Consider the following 23,354-nt stretch of genomic DNA (forward strand, 5'->3'; position numbering starts at 1 on the left):
TACAGGTTTAATGAAATATGATAAATTAAGTAAATTAATTTCCCTCATTACTGTTCAGGGAAGCTGGACAAACATCTCTTCCTTGTCATCACCATTACCCAGCATGCTTTCAGTTACACGATGAAGCCCTGAAATGCTGCAGACTATGAGAGCAGAGCGCTCACAGCCAAAGACACACAAACGAGGGCTATTCGTCACTTCCAAGGGCCCGACAGACGGTCCAACAGAAACAAAACATGTGAGGTCAGGTCACACACATGTAGTAAAAACACACGCTCATAAAGAGCTCCATTTTTAGAGCCTGTTTGGGGATGTAGTGTCTAAATTTAGGCAGTCATTTTGTTAGACAAATACAGCGTCAGCATGTTGGAAGACTTTCAAAACACTGGTCATGGATCTCCTCTAGCGTGTGTAGATTTATCTCCACATAGACGCGCAACAGTCATGCAAAGTGGGGTTATTTTAACCTGCCAAGCTTTAAATAAACACCTCAGCTCAAAGGGAAAGTGATGGTGGGAAAAGAGAGAGAAGAGGTCTAGGAGGGACAAAAATTACTAAATACTTTTTAAGTAATGTGGATTTAGCTAAAGATAGTGTGCTTGTGTAAGTCCCTTCAGTGTGAGTGGAGTCCCCACCGCTCTATGTCTCCACATGTACAATTCACAGCTGTGTGTACCGACAGGGTGGAAGGTTATCATTTCATAATTGTTCCTTCTGCTCAACTTTCTATGGTGAAACGGGGTACATCAGTGCGACTTGAACTCGGTTTGTGCAATCTGTGTCCACGTGCTCACACTGTGGTGTGGATGTCTGCACACATTTGCTCTGGTTATCGCCTCTGGCGAAGAGTCCAACCAGGAAGTAAGAAACAGAGTTTCACAAGCATGAGAGTTGATTGGGGGGTTAAGTTGATTGCTTAAGGTCTCATTCACTCGTTTTTGAAATAAATCTGCAGCTGTCTCTAGTTTGAAAGAATACCTGGTCAGTTGTTTTGTGTGAGAAAAGCTCTTGCTCTCCTGTTTCAGAGGGTAGAAGCTTGTGGGGGCAGAAAACAACAGGGTTATGAGTCTTACTCATTAATATTCATGGTATGCAAATGCCTCGCTTCTGGTTGGCTAACAGTAACGTGACTCTTTCGCTGCATCCATTTTTCTTTGTTGGATAAAAATGAAATGCTGATGTTTTATCTCCACATCTAATACAAGCCTGAACCTGTTACGTCATGTTGCTAATGCTAATGATTAGCTTCTACTAGCCGAGACTTGCTCTGTTCTCTCCTGAACGCTAAATTATTACAGCCTTCCGCAATCACAAGCCAAGGTGGGCAAGTCCATCAATGCTAAGTTTCCCTGTGATGTAGAAGAGGCTGGCTTTTCCCAACCAGAACGGTTTCTGTTGGGTATTTTTTATAATTGTACTTTTTTGAGGCCTAAAAGCTGCCCATTTTGTGTTATTGACACTTCATGAATCTCTGTGTTTGCCAACTGTGGCTGTTCATGAAAGGTTGAGCAGAGTAGCAGTCAAGGATGTTGATTGTGGATTTCCAAAGAAACCTCTGTACCTCTGTAACCTGAGAAGGCCCCGCCTTCTCCTCCATCCTTTGTGAATAAAGCCCCTGACGAACTGGGAGCACATGGGAGTGATGGCGGAAAAGCCTCGGAGGAGGTTTTTCCCTGTGTTAACTCTCCTTTATTTTGGGGACTCAGGGTAAAATGTCTTCCATGTTGTCAAGAGTGTTTATTTCAGGCTGCAGGGTTATGGAGATTAAATATTACCCCACATTTAAGTACCTAACATTTTGGTGGAGAATGCGGGCATGCAGAGCTGGTGAGCTGATGGCTTTCCCCAGGAGCAGAGGAGCCTGGTTAGCTCCATGGAGGGGTTTCTGCGCCCAGCTCTCGCATGACGATTCATGGACATTACGAATAATCTACTCTCTCTATGTGTGTGTCGTCCTTTAAGGTAATATGGGATGAATGAAAAATTACCTATCATTTTCCATCAATTTCCTTCCAGCGGCTAATGCTAATACGGCTAACAAGGCTAATATGAAGAACATGTTCACATTCACACTCAATGTTACTGCTTGTATTTCAAGAAGAACAAGTCTCAACGAGACCTTTAAGCAGTGGACCTTTTGTTTCTGATGGTCCTATAAGGCAGTGGTCACGCTGTCACTGTCGCTCCAAGGGAACGTTATCTTTATTAGCTCCTCCTTACTTGTCTACTCACCGCCATGACACTTCTCAACCCTATGCCTGCCCAGATAACTTTGTAGCAAAAATAAAAGCCAGTTCAAACCTCCTAAAGTCATAGACTGCCATGACAGCAAGCATTATAGTGAAATCATATCCAAATACTTCATGGAAAATACTAGAATACTAAAATATTTCTGTACTACCTCACTTCAAAACATCTGAATTATCCTCTTAACCAGGCCAAAAGTTTATCGAAGTGTAATCATGCATCGTCACGCATCCGTTGCAGATCTGAGACGGCCGATCATGCCGGTAATCCTCTGGGTTGAGATGTTCAGACCAGCAGGCTGTGCAGGATGAATTTAGGTGGACAAATCGCCATGGCAGAAAAGAGCAGATTATACAGTCTAGACATGCAGAGGTCCACTCCATCCATCACATTACAAGATGTGCCAATAGCAGAGGATCGCCTTGGCTTACTTCATCTCCCTTTTCTTAATCCGTTCAGCCTCATGTAACAAAGCCATAGAACACACAAGACAGCTGTAATGAAGATGTGTCTGTGCCCCATTTGGGTCCGTTAGTGGAAAAATATAAAGGTCATAACGCCCTTTTCTTCATTAACATTTAAGCAAAACTATAGAGAACAACAGACAATACTGAAAGGACTTTAATTCATTGTTTGCGGTCCTAATGTAAAGTCTGTGATACTGAATTATTGATGAGCTGAAATGAGAAGAATCAAAGCAATTCATTTAATGTCAGAAGATGTGATAAAGAAGATAAAAACGTTGGTTTCTGATGGCGCAAAGAAGAGTGGAGAAGCCTGAGAGAAAGACACGTTTTTAGGGAAGATGAGTTCAAATCAACTCAGAAAAGATGACAGAGAGCCACGAAGAAGAACTGATGGAGAAAAGGGGAATCACGCAGGAGAAAAGGGGAGGTTGAGGTATTGATCGGAGTGGTGAAAAGACAGTCAGGAGAAAGGAGAAGTGGTCGAGAGGGGATGAGATGGAAGAGGAATATTGATCTAAGGCTAAGAATTAGAGCTAATGGTCGAGCTGGAGCAACGGAAAAAATGGAAAGGGAAAGGACTTGGTAAGGCAAGGAATGAGAAATTACAATAAAAATGACATTTATCCATTTTTGGCTTCAGCAGATTAATTTTGGTATTTACATTTCCATTTGATGTGAGAACTGAAGACGTCTAATCCACTTCTAAAAGCTGCATCACAGAAATGACGTTAAAGACATTTCGGTCTGTCATTGTGAAATCCCTTTTGTCTCTTACAACACATTGAAACCAGTGATGTTTGCACACATACCAACAACACCAGTTATGTTGTACTGGACCAATCTGAGGTGAAAAGCAGCCATTATGTCTTTTTATTACGAGGTTTGCAAATATCCTTTAACTTCCTGTGCCTCTGGTCTTCTGATTGTGTGCTCCAGATGACATTTTTAACCCTAAAACTTTTCCATTCTGGGCCCAATCATCTTCATTTGGACCTTTTAGCTAAACCAGAACAAAAACAAACTGGTCATACTGGTGATAGGAGCCTAGAGTCCTGTTTACACAACTCCACAGATGTTTAAGATGTGTATGCAAATTCATTGGTAAGGTAATCACTGGTGTTTTCAGGGCTTTACATGTTCTTTGTATTTTAATATATTCCTTTATATATTTTAGCATTTTGTTATTGCTAAAACATTTCTATCATTTTTTTTACTGTTTTAAGATGTATTTGTTTAATTTCATATTTGGTTATTGCAATTATTTAAGCTCCCAAAGTCAGAAATTAAGTCTGTAACGTGACTATACACAATACATCTGCATAAACATTGGCACTGGTAATGAACTTGTTACATATTAGTTCAGTAAGGGACATGTGTGTTTTTTGAAGGGGTGTGTACTGGCTAGGGTTAGATGATACAATAAATTTCACAAATAATCGGAGACGATGCAATAAATTGCGATACTAAAAGCCAGATGATATTTGCATTTTATAAAACCAAATTTAATTGAAAAGCTTAGGCCAGACACTTCCAAGGCACATCCGGTGTTATAACGAGATTTCATTTTTCCATCGGAATGAAGGCGGTACAACCTGCTGCCGCCTAGCAGTCGGAGTTAGAATTGCACCACACAAAATAAATACATTTAAATTCGTATTAAAAATTGATACGCAGCTTTTACTTATTGATTCCTTATCAGCGATATTTCCATGTATCTATTTTTTTACATATCCCAGTTTTTATTAATATTTGCAAACTTTGTTTAAGCCATAATCCATCGACATTAACCAAAGATTTAAAATTTGTACTGTTAATTTATAGATTTAAAAGCATTCAAGGCATTTTGGGGGCCAGGGCCCACCCCCGTCTCACTGGGTTCCCCTGGTAGCCTCTGTTTAACCCGTACCCTGGATAAACCTGACGTTTTATTCTTTTGCCAACCCTTTCTCTGTAGTTAGACGGCCTCTCAACTCAGTAAGTGTCGTGCCATTTGATTGTAAGCCATTATTGGGGTGTATTTGTGTTACGGTGTACTAACACAGGCGTGTGTTACAACACATTACATTAATAGGTAAAAAAGTATCTCCTGGAAAAAAATCTCAGCTGTATCAAACACAGTCACCACTTCTCATCAGGCTTGATTAGAATACAAAATCACACACGGACACACTCGTGTGTACCCTATCCTATTTTCTCTGTTGCTACATTCACCTCTGTGAAACATGAGCAAACTTGAAAAATAACATTGAATTGAGCCTTGTAAGCTGAGCACGGTGATGCAGCTGAAGGCTACAGTTTGTTGACCCACTAAGTCGACTGTGTTATTATACTAAAGCTGCGCAGCAGCATCAGGGAGTCTGCATCACTTCAATGATCTGGAGAGAGATGTGAAGGTTTCAGGGGGATTTTTTTTCAGCGGCTCCTTTTATTTGTTTTTTGTCGTAGTTTTTTCCTGGTTTCCTTAACTTCTCTTTGAATGTTTAGAATTTAAATACGCACAAAAATGAACAAATAATAATCAAAGATGAACTATTTATATGGTAATTTGTGTTTTGGCAATTATAAAGTCAGCAGTATAGCGTGTTTTTGGAGCCTAATGGAAGGTACGAGCATCTCCCGTCTAAAACAGGGGTAGAAAACTACTTAGACATTCAGCCTGCATGTTAAACTTTCTTAGCACAGAGTATAAAGCAAGACAACTGACAGGATGAGTTTCTAATGTGGATCCAACAAGTCACATGTAGCCGAGATGGCCAATGTTTTAGCCTGTTGTCTTCCTCTAATGAATGTTTGATCTGTTTTCTCTGCTTATAGGGTAAATACAAGCACATGACTAAACTACAAAACTACACAAGACTATTTGGTTTAACAAACACAACTTCCATCTTTTTTTAACAAGCTTTATTTGTTTTATCACAAATACATAGTCACACTAACAAACATACATCAAATATACACACGAACAGACAGCTCATTAATCGACAAGAGGCACATAACAGATAATACAACCTTCCAAAAGGCACATTTTTTTAAATTGTTTTTGTTATACAGGGTCAATCAGAAATAAACACTGAAGACTCATTAAAGTGAGTTCTGCCTTCTTATTTGCAATTAACTTCCATCTTTTTCATCCTGGTAGCATAGCAACTCCGACATAACTTCCTTTTTAAAAGCTTTTCACAATAAGAGTCATGGGCAAAATGCTTAATTTAAAAAAATCGTAATATTTTATGTTCAAATACTGTGGACTCGCCTCTCCACTCGTAAAAACACAATAAAGTCACAGCTAGGTGCACCTTGTTTTCACCCTGCAGACTATAATCAGTCTATTTGTTCGTTTATTATACAGAAGTACTGCATTTTATTTTAATTTACGAACGGAGAATTACAAAGTAAATATTTTATTTACCCTCCCACTGTCTTTATGGGTGACCCCGCGAGGAAAGTTGACCATTGAGCAGGATTGGTGGTTTATCCCTTGAGGTCCACCTGGCAGGGGTGAGGTGGTGCTCACTCCTCACCCCTGCCACGTGGACCCAAGGGATAAACCATCAACCCTGCTCAATGGTCAACTTTCCTCGCGGGGTCACACCCATTAGGACAGTGGGAGGGTTAAAGTAAAAAGACAAATGATGAGCACCACTGAAAAAAAGTATTATTATCATCTTATTAATATTGGATTTAGAGAGATGGGAAGTCAAAAAATGCAGCTGTTTCTACTGACCGTGCTGTCATTTCAGTTTGTAAAAGGATATTTTTGCGCTTTCTAAACGCACTGATACAAATCTTAAATGTGATAAATGTCTTCGCAATAATTCTGAATAATTTCTGTTTTAAATGGTTTCACTCCGAGATGTTAAAGTTGGTAAATTATAGTTAAAAATTCCCAAGTTATGAAAGAATGGTTGAATGAGGCTCCAGATGTGTTTGACAGCTGTAATAATCTAGTTGCGGCAGGAGCAAAGTCACTTTGAGTTTTTATTTAGAGTCAGGGCTGCTAAAATGGGAACCGGTCTCTTTTTAGAAAGCGGGTGAATCCCCACCAGCTGCAGACTCAGGCGAACGACACAGTGACAAGATAAACCCTCTGATTCATGTTGTTTGACTTGATCTGGAGTGACGATGCCCTGGCCTGTTGTCACAGAACCAGTCCAGGAGGCGCAGAGCTCTTCTGTCACATTTGAGCATTGCGGAAGAATCAGAGCAGCACAAACTCACGAGCCCGTAGCCTTTCCTTTCCGTCAGCCTTTATGTAGAAAACCCACCTAAATGTCCACATCAGCAGTGTTTGGACAGGAGAGCTAAAGAAGACAACACGGCTGTGACATCAGGCTCGGTGGCTGTAAGGATGAATATTTAGTGGAAGTTGAGCCGCGGTAATCGGAGGAGCTCTTCGCCATGAGTAACTTTTAATCCCTCGGGCGTAAACTGGCTGGACTGAGCTCCGTGTTGGGCATCAGATTTCTCTCTACGAGAACTGTAACTGTAACTCTTTATGCCTAAAAATTACATTACAGGAAGGGCTTCCGCCAAATGTGTAAATAAGAATTTAGGTAAGAAAATGCTAAACTATGTTGGATCCATAAATTAAGCAAAGGAAATAGACATCCTACTTTTTTTGTGTGTATATCTGAAAGAAACAAGTATTGGGTGTCAGGTAAACACACTGGACACTCAATACTTGTGTCTACGTGAACTATAAGTCAGTGAAAAGCTTTTGTCGTGCTTGCAGGAACACAAGAAGTCGGCTATGTTTTTTATGTAATCTGCGGTAGTTCTTAATCTCTATGCTGCTTGTTTTTATGATTCTTCTGTAGAGCCCTGTTAGATTTGTTTTCATTTCATTTGATTCTTTTCCCAATTTCATTTTTTTCCTAATTTTTGCCAATCGTTTGATAATCTAACAAAATGTGTTTCATTACAGTAGAATAATATAACTGTAACTTTAAAAATGTTTTATTAAGCCCTGTATAAATAATGTAAACATAAGACATTTTAAATCTACAACATACTTTATATTATTACATAAGATCATTGTAAAAGTATTACTTTTTTTTAACCATGCCCAATTTCACACACTAACTAGGAAAACATGCACATATTCCTTCTGTTTATTTGCACATTTTTGATGCCACAAACATTTTAAAATGGTTGGCATGCTTCAGTTTCTCCTTTGTTTTTTTGTTGATTTACTTTTTCCTCCATTAGAGGTTCAGCTGCTGTGGTTCTTTTATATCAGACAGAATTTGAATATTATCCTGCTATAATCTTTGTATGTGTCAGGCGTGCTGGAGTGTGAAGCGGAGGTGGGGTTCCACATGCGGGTGAAGACGGTAGGCAATCAGACATGAACGGTTAAAGGCTTTAATAATAAACACGCTGACACTGAAACAATGATCCAACACGAGACACAGAACTGAAGGGGTTTGAATACAAGAGGGCTGGGAGCTTGGGTGATTGGAAAAGGAGAGGCAGGTGGGAGCAATTAACAGAGACACATGGCTGAACCAAACGGGGAGACAGGACAGGGTGTGACAGTATGTACTGCTAAATGTGCAACTTGCCAGCAGCGGACCTCTTCCCCTCAGCTCATCCACTTATAGAGAAATGCTGTCACTTTTTTCAGCTAAATATGACGGTTCTTCTGTTTAAAGGGACTTTACGGACTTTTGAATTTTTATGCTCGCGATTGCCCCCTCAGGCCAAAAGCGTAACGGCAGCTTCAATAGTAGGCTCGTGCATGAGGCGCGCATGCTGTACGTGCACACTCGTTAACGAAAATAACAGCTGAGACAGTCGTGTGTGTGTGTGTGTGTGTGTGTGTGTGTGCGCGCGCGTGCGCGTGTGTGTGTGTGTGTGTGTGTGTGTGTGTGTGCGTGCGTGTGTGTGTGTGTGTGTGTGTGTGCGTGTGTGTGTGTGTGTGTGTTTGTGGCCTGGAGGACAGAGGACAGGAGAACATGCAGCTAATTAATTAAATAATTTGGTTCTGTACCTTTCTCTTCAGCACAGCCGACAAAGGTTTAAGATGGGTCAGTTCTCCTGCATGCTCAGATCATTCCCTTCCCTTGCTTGAAAAACAATTCCAAAATGAAAGTTGAACCCACATGTTTTTTTATCTGTGAATTCAATGTCATTTGGCGAGTCTCAAATAAAAATTTGGGCATCTTACTGTGAAAAAATATACCATTAATGTAAAAAAGAAACTCTAAATAAATTATGTTCACACCAGAATCGAACCCAGGTTTTCTGCACGGGAGTCAGAAAACTACACTCTAGTAACATTCACAGTATCTGTAACTTTTATGTCCTTGATGACAGCTTAAACGTCAAACCAAAGAACGGTTTGAAGCGAAAATGGCTATTTTGTTGCTAATTTGCAGGAAATATCGAGAAGAAAGTTCTGCAGAAAGTAGCTAAGGGTCCTCAGAAATGTAGCTAGGTTCATCACTAGGTGTTAGGAACAGGGACAAAGTCGCTGAGTTGGCACTACCTCACTCTCTGCTGCTAAAGCTACGGATAGCAAATGCTACGGGCGATACCTGAGCGTGAACACGCATGAAGCAGCCTGCTCGACCCGAGCAGCTCTTTTTTTCTGTGATTTTACAGAAAAACAGGCAATCACAGTAAAAATGCCAGGGCTCATTCTACAGGACCAGGGCATTGCAGGAGAATGTAAGAAGAAGAAATTTATTATTTCTATACATGTTTTGGCTGTCAAACTTCCATAATGCCCCTTTAAGTTAGGACAGCTGTGCCAAACAAAGAAACAATTCTCCAAAACTATACCTTGGATCCGTCATATTATGAAATTTTGAGTGTGAGGAGAAGTAGCTAAAGAATTTGATGTGTGACAAGTGCATGGTATATAAAAGTTGTGTCATAACATTGATACAGATGGTTTCCAACATCGTTCCATAAAAAGAAATTTCCTTGTATTCAGACATTGTTTTAGCCAAATATGTGTTGCTAATTCGCCATTTGCATTGTTAGCTCAATGTCATCCTCTTGCCCTCCTAATCCGATGTTAAATCAAAACAAAAGGATTCTGTGGCTTCTTAAAAGTACAAGAAATAACTTCTGGGTTTCAAATCTTTTAATCACAGATTTAGGAGATTTGTTGCAGTGCTACACCAAAACCTGTTAGTGGTTGTCTGACAAAAGATACAATTAAATCAAGTAGCAATAGAGATAGGATTTAGTTGATCCAATTTAAAACCATAAAAATTGTATTGATTATAAAAATTAAAACAATCATCTTTGGAAATAATAACAAAAATTATACAGAAATATAAAGTGTACATACTGATAAAGTACTAAGACATGTGAATCAGTATCTTGGTAATACAATGCAGCTAAAACAGAAAATAATATGATTTGATACTAAATAAACGCTAAGAACTTTTTTGAATTAATGTATTTTTTAATAAACAGAAACTTTTTGCTGAGACTAGCTGTTAGCACATCAGTCTAATCAGAACTGATCACATTTTCTCCAAACTGAGGTGATTCAAAGAGCTGTCTACAACAGCTGAAATAGGAATCCATTAATCATTAAGTGGAACTTCAGCAATACATGAAGTAATTATTTAGATTTAAACAGACCACAACAAAATACATCTCTAAAACTCAGCTGGTTTTGTTACTTTAATAATTTGTGATAAAAGAGAATGATGATTTAGTGAGTTAGCATCTGAACTCTGTATTTTTGTCTCAGGCTCTTTGGGGTCTTTTTTCCTGTAATCTAAATCATTTGGGCCTCACCGTGAACAAAGGCTCCTAAACAATGAAGAAGACTGTTTTGAAATGTGTGGGATTAAATTGGCCAGTGGTGAGTTGTTGGGAGATGGGTGGGCGGTGGGAGGTTTAAATAATAGTCATGCTTGTCATTGTTGAGGGAATCCACCGCACTCTGTATAAAGTGAGTCACATTAAAGGCTGGTGATCTGAATAGAGGTTTTTGGCTTACTGGGTAAAACCAAAATGTGATTTTGTGTTATTATTGGGCCTCAAAGCCTAAACGATGCAGGACTCCCAAACCTTATGGTGGAAGGTCATGAGTGTTTGGGATTAGCAGGAACCCATAAACATAAGAACCACACTTGTTGAAGATGAATTATTGGGTCAAAACTATATGAGATGATCAAAATTTCAAGGTTATGAGCTTGAGGACTAAATAGAATACTTTACAGAAAAGCCAATATCTACATATGATTACTCAGATTCCCAGAGATATGTAAAATTATAATTCAATTGATTTTATTCAGTAGTTAAAATCATATTAACCTACCTTGATTGCTGACTGAGTTGGGAGATGAATTGAATTTCTTGAGGACACATTCCTTTTAAACAACTTACTCATTTAAATGTGTGTTTATACTTCCTCCACCGTTTGCTGGACACATCTTTGGTCCAAAAATATTTCATTTTCTGATTATCTGAAGTTTGAAGATGTTGTAAAGCCTAAAATATCAAGAGTTCCCATTTTAAGGAAGCTGCAGACATTGACTTACAAGGCAGAGCTGTTTAGTGGTGATTCAGTGTAAAATTATTCTTGTCAAACACTATCGGTTTAAAACACTCGCTGAAACCAACTCCCCGAATGTACTTTTCTAATGTGTTGATCATTTAAAGGAAACAGACTGTGTTGCAATAAAAGCAGAGAAAAGCTGCTATGGAAGCCCATTTGAATCTAATTTGCTGAGTGTTGAGCCTTTGAAAAAGAACCATGTGAAAATGTACCACTTAACAGCAAATAATAGCTATTAAAATTTTTTTAATAGCTGTTAAAATTAAAGTAAATAATTACGGTCAAAACATTTTTTCAGCTTTTCATGGGACATTTTGCCCTGTTTTTACACACTTTTTAAAAATATTTGTTCAGCTCGTGTGTTGTTGGAAAATAAGCAATTTGTTAAAAGTGCCTGAAAAATCCTTTGCTCACACTGTCCTCATAAAACAGCACTATACGAGTTTAGCTGTCTGAAGGGGAGGAAGTGTGCATCATGCATGAGATACGACACAATAAGAATGCAAAGCAGAATGTGACAAAATTGTGTTGATTTTTTTTTTCATTTTCTTTTTTTTTTGTTGTTGACAGTTGAATGACCCATTGGAGCCAAAATTTAAATAAAACTTGTATATGGGCAGATTATGCAGCATCAGAGCCAGATTTGATCCGTATGCTTGCAGGCAGTCGACACCCCACCCCCCACAGATTATCTGTCCTTCAGCGTGCAAACCTCACAGTCAGGAGCCAAAATCTGTCGGATATTTCACAAACGGACTCCATGGAATGTGGCCGGACTTGGTGTGTGTGTGTGTGTGTGTGTGTGTGTGTGTGTGTGTGTGTGTGTGTGTGTGTGTGTGTGTGTGTGTGTGTGTGTGTGTTTGCCACAAGACCATCTAAGGCTCAACAAGGTGTTGTTAGCTTCGCTCTGGCTGCTTTTTGCACATATCACTGCTGCGTGTGTGTGTGTTTGTGTGTGTGTGTGTGTGTGTGTGTGTGTGTGTGTGTGTGTGTGTGTGTGTGTGTGTGTGTGTGTGTGTGTGTGTGTGTGTGTGTGTGTGTGTGTGTGTGTGTGTGTGTATTAATAAACACAGAGAGGTACATGAGACAGGATGTGGTCGCCATGGTGCAAAGTCCTCCCACGCCTGCACGTGCACGCGCGCGTGTGTGTGTGTGTGTATGGTCAGACGTTTTGTTTATGCATGGCAGATGATGCAACCTGTTCCGTTTTCAAATGATCTGTTGTAGCATGTTTTCTTACTCGTTTACATATATTTATTTTGGCACAATTAATGCTATGATGCATGGAGAGGCGTGCACACACACACTCACACACTTTTCTTGTTTGATAATTATGACAAAAATGTGCAGGTAAAAATGGACCATTGCTACTAATTTAGTTGCATTCGTGTGACTTTTTTTCAGAGCTGAAGGTTGTTTTGTAAGTCACGCTGTTACCATGGTAACCCCACATACCTTAGCATCTCCAACTTGAAGTATTGGAAAGCAGAAAGAGAAAACACGTGCAGTTACTGTTGACAAAGACTCTTTGATGACTTTGAGTCACTTATGAGGGTGAGATCCTTCTCTTAAGTCTGTTGTTGCTGTTGTTGGTGAGAATATGTAAGAAAACCCAAAAAAGACTTGAAAACATCACAACACTTGAAGTTGCTGTGTGTTTGGTGATGGATATGACAGCACACTAAGGTGGGAGCCTGTCCAGACTAAGTGTTGCTTATTTCTCCGTTTTTCCTCCATTTCAGGTAATGTCCTTCTCCTGTCTTCATCCTCTTCCATGCTCTACATCTTTCTGCCTCATCTGTCCCATAGCTCTCTCAGTCTGCCACCTGCTGGTGGGAAAACAAACCTGCAGCTTTTCTTTTCTTTTTTTTTTTCATTTCTTTTTTGACACACAGCAGCTGGTGGCGTCAGGTTGAGCCTCATTAGGCATTCCAGCAATGTCCATCCAGGGACAGCGTGGCCTCATGATTACAAAAACACAGCCTTGTTCCAAATGTTAGGTGGTTCGTTGTCTGCTGCAGCTGCTGAGCTTCTGTATGTTATTAGTACAGCATAAAGAAAAACACCTGAAAGTGAGTGGTTCTGTTCCATTACAAACATCTCATTAATAAACAGGTGTTGTGTTCTGGTCGGGAGAAAACCCAGTGTTAAAATCTGATAAAGTCATTTACTGGTCTGCCTCTGGTAAATTATTCATCCATGAACTAAACTGATAAATTAATTAAGATGAATCAGACCCTACAAATATACCCTGATAAGAATTAGTTTAAATTTTCTTCAACTTTAATAAAATAAGCATATATTTTCTGAAATTCTAAATTTCATTAAAACTTTTAGTTTGAGTGAACTTCAAGATTTACTTTTTCACAAATTAAATTGTTATATATTGTAACATCAATTGTCAGTAGAAGCTAATTACATGATAAAATTAATAAATAAAAATACTTTTCCAGAATATTCTGGGTTTTGTGATGATGGAAATGCCCGTGAAAGGTGTTAAATTGAATTTGTCCTCTTTACCCAGTAAAGAAGACAAAGAGGACAAATTCACCCGGTGCACATTAGTGCACTTAGGCACAGTGTTAATCAGTCCAAAGTGGTCCCAATGGTTCCACAGATCCCGGACAAGCCCCCGTTTGTCTTACGAGCCAGCTTTGCTGACACAGTTTGGAGTTTATGAGCTATTTAAAATCCTGAAACTGACAGACAAGAGTTGAGAAGAACACTTCCCCTGTGTGTTATAAAGCCTTTTCACCATTTTTATTGTAACTGATACCACAGACGGAGTTTAAAAATCAACCTTGCAACTGAGTCAAACAGTCGCCACATCATCTCAATACATTTTTGTATTTGGAAAAAACTCCCAAATGCAACGAAGTTCTGTTGCATCTGCCGCTAATAGAAAAGCCAACGCCATTGCTGCAAATGAATGGAGGAGACGTGTGTTATCACTAATGAAGTAGCAGAGAGCTAAGGTGCCTCGCATGTCACCCACACCAAGTACAGCCTGCTCGCCCTGCTGTCGTCTGACATGCTCCGCAGAGTTTTAATTTTGTTTTTGCTGTTGTCCTGCCAGACTTTGAAGCCGTTGTGTAATCTTTTACTTGCTTAGACTCACAAAGGGACTACGTCTGTAATTTTATTGAAGATCAACAAAGAAAATAGTAATTTTGGGAATGTTGGTGTTGGTTTATTTCCCTAAAGATAACAGCACTGCCTTTCTAAAAATTTATTTTACATAAGAGTGCTTAATTATAGGAGAAACTAAAATCATAGTCACAACTGTTTTGGGTCCGTTTTGAAACTTTACTTAGATGATTTAACACAGTTGCTGTCTGAAACGGGAAACACCATTCAGAGTTCACATGTTAAGGGGACTGCTAGAAATAACTGATGCCACCAGGAAGCAGAGTTGTGCTGTGTGAATCTTATTAAGAGACCAAAATCTTAATTATCATTGTAGAATAAATATTGGGATTGGGGGCCACAAAGTAGGGCAGCTGCTTTATATTTTTGCTGTAGCAATCTATTGTGCTGGGATCGATTAGTCTAGTCCACTGAGATCTCTGTTTGGTCTTGACTTTTACTTCTGGTTTTGATGCAGTGAGAACATTGTGTAGAGGAGTGAAATAAATGTTACATGCATGGTGCTTAAAGTAAATCTCTTCAAACTCGCTTTCATCTGGCATTATAAAGTTTTATATCCCGTGGTTTCCCCTGACTTTGTCAGAATCTGTGCTCACCATGTTAGCGGCGGAGCTACTAGCCAAACTACATCCGCATGACTATTCGGCCCCTTATTGTCACCTATGTCACTCACTGAGTCTTCCATCTCTTTTTTCTATCTCTTTTTTTCCAATCAGAGTGCTAGCTTTTTCAATTTTAACCTGGCTATGTAACCTGTAACCTGCAGCAGGCTAAAGCTACACTAACGTTAGCCGTGAGCAGCGCGTCCGTTTGGCTGCTACTGAGCCATGTAGCTCATTTCTTTATGTCAAAGTTCTATCGACCCATTCTCATTGAGAAAAAGTTGTTTCGAAATGTATATTGGTATTGTTTTATCACCCAGCCTTAGTCCTATTGAGATTGAGAACTGCAAAAAGACGAGCGACTACAGAAGGCTAGATGTCCAAGCACAGAGTAGTGAAAACAAAATGTTATTTTCACAAATTGTGATGTTTGGAAATTGAGACATATGGGAATAATATTGCTGGGCCGTCCGACATACTGAGTGCAGGTCATAACTGACTAAACACATCACCAAAAGTCAAATAAAGGTTTTGCCTTTGGAAGGGAAATTGGTGTGCGTCATTACAAAGGAATTACAAAATAAGAGCATGCTTGACAATTATGTCCAACTTTTACACTACCAACTTTGTTTACTTCTAAATAAAGTATATGTACATATGAATAAATAACATAGCGTGAGAATAATAGCTTTAAAACTATGTGTACTTGCTCTGTTCCGGGTATAGAGGTGCATGTTCATGAATGATCGTTACGTCCAGCTGTAATGACGTAGGAGGAGGGGTTTAGGTGCAATGCATTTTTCCACCTGTAGATGGTGGCATTTCTGAAGAAAAAAAACTCCAGATTACTGTTTTAATAGTACCAAAAAAAGTTTGTTTTTTATTTTTGTAAATTCTAAAATATACGTTATGTTGAATTTTGTTTTATGTATAGGCTACTCCTCAAAATAAGCATTTTAGTAAAAGTCTGAACATAAAACTGTTGAAACTGTTGTTTTCATCCTCCCTACAAATGCAGTTGGCTGCACAGTGAAGCCACAGATTTGTTGAAAATGAACCACTCAGTTCATTTGACTGAGCTTCAAGGAGACATGCTGATGTGGTCGTGCTTCCTTATCTACTTATCTGTTGCTCTTCTTCATCATCCTTCAAAGGCAACGGCTTAGCACTAATACGCCCCACAGACACAAGTCATTCCCTATCGCACCGCAGAAATGCTGCTTAGTCACTAGCTGAGGTCGTTGACCTGAGCCTGGGCAGATTTATTGGCGCCAGATTTCAACAAAGACAAGGATTTGGACGTTTTTGGAGAAGGAGAAGGCTGAAAGGAGCTGAGGAGGCGAAAATGATGCCTGGAGGTATAAATGCAATGATGGGCAGGAAAAAGGAGAGCTGAGGTCAGAGAATGAGTGTGCTGGGAGCAGCGTGTTTCTGCTCATTAAAGGCAGCATGATATGCCGACTGGCACACACACACACACACACACACGCACACACTGGCACTTACTGTAATCGCCTTGGCTGATGAGATGCTGATCTGACACTGTAAGCAGTTCGATGACAGCTACAGTGCGCGTGCACACACAGCCACACACACACTTTCGCGGCAGCTTTTCCTCGCTCACACACTGACTTTTTCAGCTTTCCTCAACAAAGCTGATCATTTGCCTTTTCAGATTTTTTTCTTTTGCATCTCCTGTAATGCTCTTGGTGTGTTTCTGTCATATATTTGACACAAACCTTAAGTTAGGCATGAACTTAGCTAACACATACATTTGTGTGTGAGATCTTTGTGTCTTTATTTGGTGCGGCCCCTCACTTAGATAATCAAAATGAGATAATGAATGAACAGGGCTTAAGTGTGTGTGTGTGTGTGTGTGTGTGTGTGTGTGTGTGTGTGTGTGTGTGTGTGTGTGTGTGTGTGTGTGTGTGTGTGTGTGTGTGTGTGTGTGTGTGTATTCTTGCTTCTAACCATGCTAGTTCTTCCAGTTCTATTGATAGCCTTGAGGAAGTAGGCTTGCGTAAACTTTAAGCCATTCACTTGATCAGGTGTGCCATACAGGGTAGAGCCTATTTGCATGACCTGCCTTTTCTTCATGACGTGTGTGTGTGTGTGTGTGTGTGTGTGTGTGTGTGTGTGTGTGTGTGTGTGTGTGTGTGTGTGTGTGTGTGTGTGTGTGTGTGTGTGTGTGTGTGCGCGCACGAATAGGTGAAGACGAATTGGCTCACTTTCACTTAAAAGAGCTGTCTGGAACAGCACACCTGAGGGGGCGTGGCTATCTCACAAGGGAAGTTTGAACAGGAGGAAGTCATGTTGCTTTGTCTGAGGAGCTGCTGGTGTGAAATGAGTTACAGCAGAGACTTTGTGTGTGTGTGTTTGTGTGTTTAAAGATTGGAAGTTACAACTGGAATGAAACATCAAGGTTTATTTTTAAAAGTTGTGAAAGAAGAAAGGATTCCACTGGCTTCTAGAAGAAAGCAAAAGTTGAAAGAAGAACTTGGGACAAATTCTTTACAACTTAACAAGCGTGGTTGACAGCGTAGGAAGAGGAGGGGATGCCAGGGTTTTTTCGTGGTAATGGGTGCTGCGCCGGCTCCCTTTTGTTTGGTGGATGGCTGGGGTACAACATCAAGCTCAGCCATGAGGACCATCTGGATCTCAGCTGTGAGGACAAGCCTCAAGAGAACCTGCTGGAGGAAGAGGTCAGTGTGAGGTAGATGAACCCGAGAGGTTTTCGCCTACAACTGAAATGTGATGTTAAACCATTGGTTTGGCTTCACGGTGCAGGTGTGACTGCTTATGGGAAACCAGAGACTTCCACATGCAGTGGTTTTATGTTGGTCTAAAGTCCGTTTTGGAGAGTCAAAGTTCTTTTTTTAACTGTCATTAGAAAATGGCTGAAATCTGAAGTTTAATCTTGCTTCTGACGCATTTAAAGTCTTAAAACACAAAACAATAATCACTCCTTGAGTAAAGTTAAAGACCAAATACGGGTCTTTGACTGACAGATATGAGACTTCTAATCGTGCTAATCATTTATAGAGAATGTTTATTTTTGAATGATCTAACTTTAATTCATGAATCTTTTAGGCAAGTTCTGAACCAGCGCTGCTCAGCGTTCACCATGCCAATTAAGTGAAAGTTTCCTAAGGAAATCCAGCAGCTTGCATTGAGTCACTGACTTGTTGTGTCAGACTTTATAGCAATCCCCATGACACGCGTGTAGAGGAGTGTAGAGGAAAACTCCCTTTTAACAGAAAGAAACCTCCTACAGAACTTGACTCAGTAGAGCAGCCATCCGCTATGACTTGCTGGAGGTTTGAGAAGACAGAGCTGACACACGGAAAATAAAAAGATGCACTAGTAGTAGTACTTTCTTTGTTGATAAAAGTAAAAAGTTGCGTGGCTGTTTTGAAAATGTCAAACGATTTATGCTAGTTCTCCATTTCCCTGCATCAGGCTATGTTCACACTACAGGCCTCGAAGCTCAATTCCAATTTTTTGGGGGGGGGGGAGTAAATCAGAATTTTTTGTGTGGCTTCACATTATGACTGAAATGCAACATCCGCCTCTCTCCAATGGGAACACTTCACAGCCCCAAAGCGACCCGCGTCCGCAGAAGACAAGAAGTCACACTCCACTGGAGTTTGAACCGAGAGGCGGAGTTGTGATGTGAAAGCTATCACTGACAGTTCATCCACAGGATCAGGATCACACCTGTCAAGTCTCCCATTTTGGGCTGGAACCTGTTGTAAGAACTGTGAACTGTTTTACTCCTTATTCCCGCCGTCTTCCTGAATTATTCACCAAAAAGGTTCAGGTATTAATTAATTCACGGAGAATCCCCCGCTCTCACAGAGACTGACCGGTGAGATGCTCTCAACAGCAGCTCCTCCTGTTCTCGTGCTCTCCTGTATTTTTAATTCCTAAATTTAACAGGATGTCCAGGCAGACTCCTGAATCTTTCTGTCAGCGCTTCTCCTCAAGAATGTCAACACACGACGCTCACCTCCGCCGACTCAGTGACGTAGGAGAAGGATTTTATTGTGAAATGACCGTTCAGACTGCAGTTGCTTTCAAAAACATCAGACATGTATCGGATACCATACCACATATGAGAGTGACACGGATCGAATTAGAAAAAAATTGGATCTGTGCCCCTCAGACTATCATAAACAAATCTGATATGGGTCGCATATGAGGGAAAAGGTTGGATTTGATGCACTTTTGCCTGCAGTGTGAACGTAGCCTTAGTCACAAGGCTTCACTGAGTATCGCTGGAACCTGTTTTTGAAAAGTGTGCTCAACAAACATTCCTCCTCAGTGATCACAGAACTGTTGTTGACATCTGGAACTCATCTGCAAGCTTCTTCTATTTAGTTCTTTAGAGTCGGAGTATGAAAATGCTATCATTTTGAAGTGGTTGACCACAAAATTGCTGCAAAAAATAAGACTGAAGTCATAAATAAGACAAAGGAGTCCTTGCAGCTAAATGTAGCATAGATAATCAAATGGATCATTAGAACTATTGTTGCGGCTTTTATTTTCCATTAACAGAAGTTGTTCCACCAACATCGTGATTCTAACCGTAGATTTGCATTAATTAGTCTTCAACTGTCCCCCAGAGGTAAAAGAACAGTCTAAATTGAATTTTCAGCAGCCTTGTCTTCATAACAGGATGCCAGTAACAACTAATTCAATTCCTCAGCTGAACTGTATTTTGTATCCCTAACGTTTAGATTTTTTTTTTATTTTTATTTTTTTTGAAAATTATTTTATTCTAAGTGACTTAAAATTGTGGATTTAGTAATTCCTCTAATTAACCGTACACTAGTATATTTGGTTTTTAGAACTGGAAAACCAGGAGAAAACCCAACCATGCATGAGGTGAACATGCTAATTCTATACAAAAAGGCCACATCTGGGATTTAAACCAGAAACTGTCTTGCTGTGAGGCAACTGCGCTACCAGCTAGACCGCCATTAGGCTGAATTTATTAAATATAAGAAATATGAAAATTAACTTTTGTTTTAAACTGTTAGTTTAAAACACGTGACTAACAAAGTAAAGCCGGGTCTCTGTGGATAATAATAAGTCATATGACACAGCCAAGGACCCAAGAGCTCACATTTTTTGCCTTCTTAAAGACTTTTTTGTCTCTACCAAACAGAAAAAAATGAGATTTGACACCACCCTGCTGTTTTTGCATTTAGATGTTTAAACCCAATGCCTGTTGACTTAAGTCAGGAGAGAAACGGCTTGTTTTTAATAGCATTGCTTATCTTTTAATGTTTGCCCTTGTCGTTGGCAGTTTGTTTCATTACCTCTATTCTGGACAATTTCCTTATTTTTCTGAGCCACCACTTTTTGTGAATGTGCGTTAACTGACTCGGGTCAGTCAGCTGTCTAGGAAAAGATGCCACATTCTAGTCATTTGTGCATCAAATGTTTACGGTGAGAGAACTGGAGGTCATAACTTCTTGCAGGGCGAAGGAAGGCGTGGTTGCACACGTGAACTCATTTTTATAGCTGATTATAGCTTGGAGGAAATAAAGGATAATGAGAGGGTTGAATCGGTCACATTTACTTCTGGATGCCCTTCAGGTTGCCGGATGACTGTACATTTTGCAGATGAGTAGGCTTGTGTGAGTGTGTGTGTGTGTGTGTGTGTGCGTGTGCACGTCAGCTCTGCAGGGGACAACTGCTGTGATGTGATTAGTTGTGCTCTAATGAATACTCGGATGTGCCTGACAGGGTGTCTCCCTGGCTGGAGTAGATGGAGCTTCAGGGTGTGCCTACAGAGATATTGACATTTGAATGCTGTTGGGTTTGGTGTGGTTTTATCTACAGCACACATTTGCTGTTTGCTCTGCTGCTGCTTAGGAACTCGTTGCACCTGCTGAAATCTACTAACTCATTTGCTTTTTGTGCATTATTGACTTGTACAGCATGTGACACTTTTTTACTTGGGGTGCGATTTTTACCCTCGGTTGCATTAAAAGAACTTAACAGGCTAAATGCCTCAGAATGCATTATTTAGTACAGAACTAGCCTGGAAGAGGTGTTTGACTTTCATGCTTGTGTTGATTTTGCCACTTTTTATGGTTTCGTCAATTGAAGTAGAGGAGCCAAACTGGAAGCGTTTTTGAGAAGGAAACATATTTTGACACAACACCAGTTAGCGCCAAACAGATGAAGCTAAACAAACAGAGGAGTTTGTTTCTAGAATAATCTTTGAGAAACCTCTGTAAAGAATGATCTGCAGCTAACCCCAGTCTAATAGCCACTACCATCAAAGGTGCGTTTCGACCGGTTGCAAAACGGTTCATCTTGGTCCTGGAATCGTAGCATTAATTCCCTTCACTACATTCACGCTTCCAGTCTATATTGTATGTGCTACGCTTCTAGAACACATCAAGATCAGCAGTTGAAATATTTGGCAACTTTCAAAGTAAGACTAAGGATTTCCTGTTGCTTATCTACTAAAAAGTTATTACCTGTGAAACGTCTGTGGACGTGGTAAAATAAACAGAACCACAAATCTTTTGGATGCATGCTGCCATCTTTCTCCTTGTTAACACGCGAACTGGCAAAATCACATCTGATATTTGAATTTCCTGGTGATTTGTTTTTGCATTCCAATGTGAATCTGAAATGCTACCAGTAGAATGAACGTGCTGCTCAGGGTCTTATTGAAAAATACATCAATTATATTACACAGCACTTAGGCATCTGGTGGAAAGACCCTGGTATGGGCCACCCTTATATCCAAAAATCTGTGTTTTACCAGTTCCTGTGTATGTGATAGAGGGGAAAGACAGGGGAGGGATAGGAGGGGACATGTTATGGTGAGCTGAGGAGAGGCTACCATTGCTGTATTTACCCTTTGTTTCAAGTTGATGTTATTAGGTGTTGATAAAGGGGTGGAAGTGCCAAACATAGATCTGTATTCTGTTCTGACCAACAGGACATATTTTACTCATGACTGAAGTAATAACACATGAATTTCTGAGTGACGATTTGTGTTTTTACCTCTTAACCAACCTTGTTGTTCTTTATATTTTTCTTAAAGCATAGGTTTAGGTCATTTGGAGTGAAGTCCTGTAGAAAGGTTACCAGAAATTACAAAATAATCAATTGTAAATAGTTATTTTAAAAACTACAGTTGACGTCTGACCAGGTTGGCCAGATGACGGCTAGTCATTGCCGGGAAACACACGAAACTGGATTGCTGCTGTCTTAGAACAATTTTCATCTCATAACTTTTCATAGAAGTGCATGTTGGTTAGCTTTTACACAGTTTATTTGTTGCATTAAATAAGTATATGCACTGATTTGCCAGATAAATTGCATGATTTTAAGTCTGTATAAAGGTTTGTGAAATAATGTTTACATAAATCATTTAGAATAAATGCTAAATGGTGTGTATTTGTGAAGCACTTTCTGGGATTCTACAACCCCCCAAGGCACTTCACAACACAATCAGTCATCCACCCACTCAGACACTGATGGTGATGAGATACAATGTCACCACGGCTGCCCTGAGATGTGCTGACGGGAGCAAGGCTGCCAAGCGTAGGCGCCACCGATCCCTCTCTTTTTTTTAATTTAATACAAGCATATGCAATTTTGCCGAGATCTGTGTCTAATCTAAGTGCACAGTCTTTTGAGTACTGGTAGTTTAATAAAGACCAGTAGGAACCCTTAAATGGTTCTGGTTCCTTGTATTTGATAAGAAGTACACCAATTTAAATGCACCAGTAGGTTCAGGTCAATGTTCCTTACAAGCTGTTGTATGTAATTATTTTAATGTTCAGTTAAAACTGATTTTTTTTACAATTTTACAAACCAGACTTTGGTGAAACTTTTCAAATGTAAAACTTCAGGGTTATTTATACTCTATCTATTCAAAGACATCCTCGTGATGAGGCGAGAGAGAAACTAGGCCATCCTAAACGGGTCAGAATCCCACCACTTGCCTTCTCCTTCGTGGCCTTCATTACAGTTCATCACCGACGGAGTCACACTGCTCAGACGGATTTTCTACACATGTTGGTAAAGTTTTAATCCTTGTAGACGTTCTCCGTCCTTTGTTCTTATCGGTGTAGGATTTTATTGTTCAGCTCGTCCTTCAGCTTTATCATCTCCGCTTTCATCAAACAGAACGTCTGATTAGCTGCTTGACTGACAGCTCCAGTTGGCATTGCTGTGGGAACGGTGGATAAAGCTGATTGTTGGATTAGTGCCGTTTCATCTTGTTGTTATCTTTGAGGTGGCAGATGTTTTGGAGACCTTTACACTTTGCTACTTCTGCTGTTTCCTTCTTTCTTTCTCCTGCCTCTGGCATCATCCGGTCAAGTATTT

The 23,354-nt window shown here is 39.9% G+C and overlaps 1 protein-coding gene across 3 annotated transcripts in view; it reads left to right on the forward strand.

Moving 5' to 3' along the window:
* si:dkey-172j4.3 (diacylglycerol kinase delta) overlaps nt 1-23,354 on the forward strand; it is a 99,058-nt gene that overhangs the window by 41,548 nt on the left and 34,156 nt on the right. Inside the window, exon 1 of one of the 3 annotated variants that reach the window (XM_070548026.1) lies at nt 17,442-17,692. The exons of the other annotated variants lie outside the window; for them this stretch is intronic. Coding sequence (XP_070404127.1) covers nt 17,546-17,692 — 147 coding nt within the window. The 5' untranslated portion in view covers nt 17,442-17,545. Of the gene's footprint in view, nt 1-17,441; nt 17,693-23,354 lie in introns of those variants that run through there. 3 annotated transcript variants of the gene reach the window in all.

Source organism: Nothobranchius furzeri, chromosome 2 (assembly GCF_043380555.1).
Source record: "Nothobranchius furzeri strain GRZ-AD chromosome 2, NfurGRZ-RIMD1, whole genome shotgun sequence".
Taxonomy (NCBI): domain Eukaryota; kingdom Metazoa; phylum Chordata; class Actinopteri; order Cyprinodontiformes; family Nothobranchiidae; genus Nothobranchius; species Nothobranchius furzeri.